General features: G+C 40.4%; 1 protein-coding gene across 1 annotated transcript; it reads right to left on the minus strand.

Moving 5' to 3' along the window:
• Nucleotides 1-3,137: 3,137 nt before the first annotated feature.
• LOC140932023 (zinc finger protein 862-like) lies at nt 3,138-4,620 on the minus strand. The gene is made up of 2 exons (XM_073381688.1): nt 4,139-4,620; nt 3,138-3,855 (listed from the first exon to the last, which is right to left on the minus strand). Exons 1-2 carry the CDS (start codon nt 4,618-4,620, stop codon nt 3,138-3,140), a joined length of 1,200 nt encoding a protein of 399 aa, XP_073237789.1.
• Between the last annotated feature and the right edge of the window lie 2,511 nt (nt 4,621-7,131).

Genomic DNA, 7,131 nt, shown 5'->3' on the forward strand with positions numbered 1-7,131 from the left:
TTACATTCAAACGTTTACTGCCGTTTAAATTGACTGAGGTCAAGTTAACTGAACCTAAGTAGATTAGTGCAGTGTTTATACTGGCTCAAATAACCAAAGTTAATCTGTCAACACTGCCAAAAATCGAATTGGCGGGAAATACAAGTTAATACGTGCAATTTTTAAAACATGGTCGGTATTAACAAGAAAGCGGTGGCTCTGATAGTCATTGCCTTTTTCTTTTTAATTCTTGAGAAGCAAGTAGAAGCGTCTCGATTACGGCAACTGCTGATACTACAACACCTCAAGAAAGTGAGGCGAAAACGGATGATTTTACTCCAACTTATGCAGCGAAATAGCAGGCGAGCGGGACCTGCTTGGTCCTGGCCAAGGAACCAATTCTGGTTCGAAAACCTACTAAACAGGTCTTTTGTCGAAGATTGGTGGAAGGAGAACTTCCAAATTACAAGACGTACCTTTGAGTTTATTGTCCGTGTGGCTGGTCCGGAGATGGTGAAGAAAGACACCAGACTGTGTTCTTTGTTTAAGCAATCTGTACAGGGAAATTGAACAAGGCAACCTGCTGAATGGGCCTACAAAACAAATTTCTGGTTCCGAAATTAGACCTTTTCTTTTTGGAGACTCAGCATATCCCTTATCTGTTTGGTTAATGAAGCCTTTTAAGCAAACACGTACGTTAAGTGAAAAACAACTGCGGTTTAATCATGCTCTCAGTCAAGCTCGTGTTGTTATCGTACAGGCCTACGGAATCTTGAAAGGGCGGTGGAGGTGCCTTTACAAGGCAATGGAAGAAAGATAAGTAGAGTGGCCATCACGATCTTGGCATGCTGTGTTCTTCACAATATTTGTATCGATGTGGGAGACCCTAGCCCCATAGACATATTGGGAGATGACGACCATGACATGGATCAAAGTTTAAATGGAGACGTATCGCCAATTGCGTCTGATGTTAGAGACAAAATTATGGACTATTTATCAGCTTAGGAAAATAGACAAAAATAGACCAGGCTCATATGGATTTTTCGCTTACTCATGTCATTTTCTTTATTTTCGCGAAAAAACTAGCATTGTAGCTCAAGTTTGTACACATGTACCTGTAAATATTCGTTAAAGTTTTGAAAGTTAACAAACTTCTCAACTGTTTTGTTTACAAATTATAGACACAGCGATTTTGAGCAATTATTTAAAAATATAAAATGATTGATTAAAGAGTATACGATCGATTACAATTATTGATAATTTTAAAATACCGGATGTTAACATCTCTGGTTTGATTTGTGATCACTAAAAGTTGATCAGCATGTATCCAAAAACGTTTTTTTATCCAAAATCTTTTCAACACGACATTCAGCTAATTAATAAATGATTTTGTATTAATGGATCCACTATTTCGTGACAAGAGAACACAACAATAAAAATACTAAAAAATACTAAAACGGGTGTTCGTTCGTTTCCTTCACTAACGTCCTTGAGGATGTTTCCGAGCATAGCAAGGGCATCCATGGAAAACTTCTGCTGATCTTTCTGGTATTCTCTCTCGGCTTCAGCCATCCGCTCCATAAAAGCCTCGTCCCTTTCTTGTGAGTGTTCAAGAAATGATATCAAGGTTGGCTCGTCTACTCCTGATGATGCGGCTTTTCCCTTCTTTTTTGTGCCTTTTTTTGATGGCCTTTCCGCTGCATCAGCGGCGCGCTTTCTTGGTAACTTTTTTTCCAAATCAGCCTCGCGCCTCTTCGGTACCGGTGTGCTTGCCAAAAGCTTTTTATTTTTGCCTTTACTCTTAAAAAAGAGAGATTCTGCAAAGGCAAGCGACTGGTCGTTATCGGATTCATCTCCATCAGAAGGCACCGTGCACTCGGATGGAGGAGAAACATTCTGGGCAGTCCCTTGCCTTTGTTTTTGTGCAGCTCGGCAGATTTCCTCATCTAGGGCATCTTTCTCGAGGATATCGCCTTTGAGTTCCGACATTTCCGGTGATTCGCTATCGGGGACGTGAGAGCTTTCAAGCACGTGGGGTGGGTTGATGGATTCCCTTTTACCGAGAATTTCATCCATATCGTTGAAATGTTTCGGTATGATATCCTCACTTTCTTCACTTTCATTGTCGGACGGCACATCGCCCCCTCTGCCGTATCCTGTCGACCGAAGCTTGTCTTTGGTGTTCTTATACTTCTTTGTCAAATTTGCCAATTTGTTCTTGCAATGTTGTGGCGTTTTGTCGCTGTCTACGTTTTGTTCCTTGCACCGCGAGTGCAGCTGGCGAGCAATCGACAGCCATTCAGGGGAGCTGAAGGCTTTGTATCCCAGCTTATCTTCATTTTCTCCAAACAGCTCCACCAAGATCTTTTCTTCAGTGTCTGTCCAACGATTGTTCTTGTTTGGACCAGTGTTGCTACTGCTGCTGTGGCTGCTCTCTTGCAATTGCGAGCCAGGCAGATCAGAATGGGGTCGTACTGAAGATGAGTGAATTTCTTGCGCTCCTTGCAATTGAGAGCCATAGAACGGCGGCACAGCATATTGAGGTTGCAGGTAGTAGGGAAATACGTTGCAGACATTCGCGAATATTGTTGCTGTGGATCTTGCCTGGAAAACAAATAAATAATCTGTTTTATCCGGATAAAAAAAGGGTGAGTGGAATGAAGTGGAGACATACTACATCGCTTACCTTTCGGTTTGATTGCCATAATAATTCAAAAATCTGTCCTTATTTTGTTCCATTTTGCTAGAGCACGAAACATTGCGCAAAGAAAGCCTGAACTCCGCGAATAAAACATGAAACGTGACAAGGAAACTTTAACTCGCGAGAAATCAAAAAAACTTCACCGCAACCGGATGTATCTGTCAATTTGACCTCGGTTTCCGAGCTAAACCAAGCCAAATCACTGCATCATTATCGCTTCTACCGTGGTTAAATTTTCTTTGTCTTTTGCCGCATTTACTGAGGTATTAATTGGTGTTTACATTGGCCAAAAATTTACCTAGATAAGTAAACTCTTTTACCGCGGTATAATGCCGTGTAAACACGGCATAAGTCTTTCATTGATATTGCCATACATGAAATACTTGTAAGTTACTAAAGTAAAGAGTCTGACACCCATGACTCAATAAAGAGTTGTTACCCACTCAAAAACACAACTTCAAGTGTCCATTATTTCTGGCCTTCTGAGCCTTTGCCCTGAATCAAGCCATCTTGCAACAGCTCTAGTTGCATTGTACTCAGCATGGTCAGGCCCATTTAGTGATATGAACATTAAGGCATCCACAGTGGAAAAGTCAAGGGACGATCTAAAGTCTGTCATGATCCTGTTTAGACAAGAGTTACCCGTTTCACAGCATGCTGTTTGAATTGGCATTACAAGACACAACTCAATGAGAACCAGAAGATTGGGAAATCTTGCCGAATAATGAGGGTTTGTAAACGGTTCCTGCCAGAATTCCTTAGCAGAAAGTCTTAATCTACCTCGGTGATAATGAAGCTTGAGCTCCAACCACTCATCTTTGCAAGTGAGCTCATTAAAAGCAACAGTAGGCCCAGTTATGAGATGGTCAAAGTGATTGATCAAAGAATCTAAGTGATCTTCTCCATACATAAGTAAGGCTACTCTATCCTTGGGCCAAAGTAATGGTTCTGTTATGGAAGCTGCTGCCTTCAGAACAGAATTATCATTGAAGTTACTAAATCTGCTGCTGATGTACTGCTTGGCAAGATCAATTAGTGTATCTCTTGTAGTTAGGAGAGAGGCATCATCAGTGTCTTTCTTTGACAAAACTAGGTCATTGAATCGGTTATCAGCATCAACTGATCCATCAAATGATCTCAGGTGTTCTCCTGGCCTTGTCTTTAGGGCTTCCAGACTAGCATTGAATGCATTTATCTTATCTTGAACCTAGTGCAATGGTACCCTCTTCTCTTTTAAACACAAGAGAGACCTTGCTAACTTGCTGCACAATGTCAAGGAGAAGGTGAAGGAATTTCACAAACAGGTATCTTGTTAACTTCTTTCCACAATTTGTAGCTGTGCCCTGCATCTTAGCACTGCTGTCCTTTTCTTGACTGGCATGCTGAAAGTGAGTAACCACTTACTTATAGTTCTTAGTCAGTAAGACTTTTAGGGCTCTCTCTAAATGAGAAATCTACCTGGAACCATCAGCTTTCACAGCTTTGTATGCCCTTTCACCCATCATGTCTGCCAGCTCTTTGATTTCACCTACAGCCTTGCAGGAATACTTATAGTATTTCCAAATACCCTGCAACATCTCCTTTGCATCTTGGAAAAGTTTTACATCTTTGATTTTGTCTTGAAATCCTAATTCCAGCTTATGTGCAATACTGTGAATACTTATTAAACTGGGAACATCTGCCTTCAGATGAACATAGTCACTGTTATTCTTTCCAATTATGACACTTGCCCCATCAGATCCCAGACAAACAAGTTTTTGCTTCCAGTTGTCATCTATTTCATTCAAGACTTCTTTGACAGCTTTCGTAATACCAGTTGCCTGAGCATTATGACATTCCTTAAGTCCTCCAAATTTACTCACAGGCACTCCATTCTCCAAAAATCTCACATACACATCTTCTACCTCTCTTGTTCCCACATCTGTCGCACCATCTGCCATGACTCCAAAAAAAATTGCTGACTTAACTGTTTCCGAAATATTGCATTTTAGCTCATCAGTAATAGCAACTACAAAGTTTTTGCAGGATTTGTCGGTTTGGTAGGTATTTCCTAAACAAACTCCATGTTTCTTTTTTCTAGGGCAGACAGACTTGAAAAAGTAGTAAAACGAAGTTCAAGTTTAGCGATCATATAGGCAATGTCAAATAGCTTTTCAATTTTTAGTCTCACCACATCTGACACGAGAAGAAAAGCTCTTGGTAGAGGTGCATTTCTAGGGTTTGCTTTGACACGAATAGCCTCTTCTGCCCGAATGTGTCCTGTTGACTTTGCATGAATTCTTCAAAGATTCCATTCTGAAATTACTGCAGCCGCTTATAAAACTGGATGCATCACTCGATTTCTCCAGAAAATCAAGGCAGGTTAAACAAAACATTTTGCCATCATTGCAAATAACCCAAGGAAAAGTGTTTTTCCATTCAGGGTGGAAATGCCTGACTTAAATGGTTCGATCCTCTTGATCATATGAAGATTTCTTCGTCGTTTTATTGCTGTTGCTCTCTTTTGTCTCCAATGTCTTTTCTGCGTCACCACTACCTTCTTTCTGGTGTTTGTTTGGATAATCGCTGCTGTTAGAACTAGAAAAATACGACTCTAATCTCTTCATGATAATAACATGGGCAGTCGAGCAAAGATAGTGGGCTGAGAGTTCCTTAGTGCCCAGTCCCAACCTCAGCCTTGTTTACTCTTCTCGCCTCAGTCCTCGCATTGCACTATCATTTTTTGCGATCGGAACATTGCGAGGAACCCATCGAAACAGCGTTTACAAGACGTATATTTTGTTTTCACCTGGTATTATTTTTTAAACATTACAAACTACAAAGTAGTTATTGGTCCTGTGACTAGTGGTTCTAAGTTTCTTCTACTCCAGAAGCATTTTGCACTACTCAAGGACTAGTGGACTACCGCTAAGGTAGAGCACTGCCTTCTACGCGTCTCTTGGGTGCATTCTCCACTTTAAATCTTTCACTATCAGGTCATCTTTCGATGCTTCATACATGCAGAAACTCAATTTCTTTTTGGGTCAGCTGGTAGACAACGCACAGGCTCACAAACGCCGCCATCTTGTTCTTTATACATGTGCCGGCTTTTTTCAAAAGTTTCTTCACTGCCACCTGTGTATTTTCTCGAAAATAAGCCAAACCACTCTTCGAGAGTTCAAGTTCTTCACTCAAAAAGCTCTTGTTGGTCCGATAAAAAGGTGTTTGAAGAAGATTTTACATGGGACCAGCTAGGTTGGCCCTCTAAAATTAAGCTTAAGGTTTGAACTGGTTTGCATTCAGTAAAAAAGAATCTTGGACTATAACGTTTTGGTTAACTACAATACTGTGAATTTCAGAGGCAATCTAAAATGATGCATTGCCCAGTTTTGTGGTTTCTCTACCTTTCTCCCGTCAGGAGAGTTCGTAGTGTTAAATATACATGTAAGATCGGTTAGGGTTAGCGATTCGCTAAGCAACCAGTTGTAAAAATTTTACCCACACAACTACTGATACACATTTCTCCGTACTGTAATATTTTGTTCCCACATTTATAAATCGGAGTTATTCCTTCACATCAATTGCCAGGAAAATGGCCACTTTTGAGAATCAAATTGGATAGTCTGCGTAGAGAATTTTTGAGAAATTCCTGTTCACTTATCCAGACTTAGCACCTCCTCCTTCTGCTGCTTGGCCTGCTCGACAGTCAGGGTGCTCGACTGTTTTGCTAAGCGGTACATTTCTCCATTTCCAACAGCGAAGCACAGCACAGCAACTTGATCGGGCGTTCATTTTTGGTCTGCAGGCTGCTTATATAGAAAGTGTTCTGTTAAAGTTGGAACACCGAGCAGACTTCACAGCTAGTGGATGGACAACAAATCCGACTGCTCATAAATACGAAGAGAAGAACCTGATTGATCGATGTGGGAAAGTAATCGACAGGCAGACCTAAAGGGCTTTGAAATCAGATGGATTTGAGAAAATTGATGAGTCTTTACTTGAAGCTGTGGTCCAACGAGAAACGATGTAGATCAGAAAAGTCGAGCAGTTTCAAAAGCGATTCAAGACATTGCAATTGATACCTTCCTACAGGATGGAGGTAGTATTCTTGAAGTGAAGCTCTAGCAGACAAAGCTAGAATTCTGTTATGTGCCCCATCAAATGCTTGTCCCACAGAGGTCATACATACAAGACGCTCACCTATTTTAAAGGATTAATTTTGGAAAACATTTGTTTGTTCATTTATCTCTAAATGGGCAGAGATGATATACTAAAAGAACGTATTTTTGAAATTTCATTCTGTTCGCTTTTCAATATGAATCGTTCATCACAGTGTTCACCTTTAACAGCTACTTGATCCACAAACACACTTATTTATCTTTTGGATCTAAACGAATTAATAGTATGTTTATATTTGTTAATACTATATATTTCTTATTCCTTCAGTCCGACATTATAAGTTGACAAGACTT

Source organism: Porites lutea, chromosome 3 (assembly GCF_958299795.1).
Source record: "Porites lutea chromosome 3, jaPorLute2.1, whole genome shotgun sequence".
Lineage (NCBI taxonomy): Eukaryota > Metazoa > Cnidaria > Anthozoa > Scleractinia > Poritidae > Porites > Porites lutea.

Coding starts and splice junctions, on each gene's coding strand:
- LOC140932023 (XM_073381688.1), bottom strand. CDS start 4,620: ATGGCAGATGGTGCGACAGATGTGGGAACAAGAGAGGTAGAAGATGTG. Junction 3,856..4,138: donor GTGAAAGCTGATGGTTCCAG/GTAGATTTCTCA, acceptor ATTCAATGCTAG/TCTGGAAGCCCTAAAGACAA.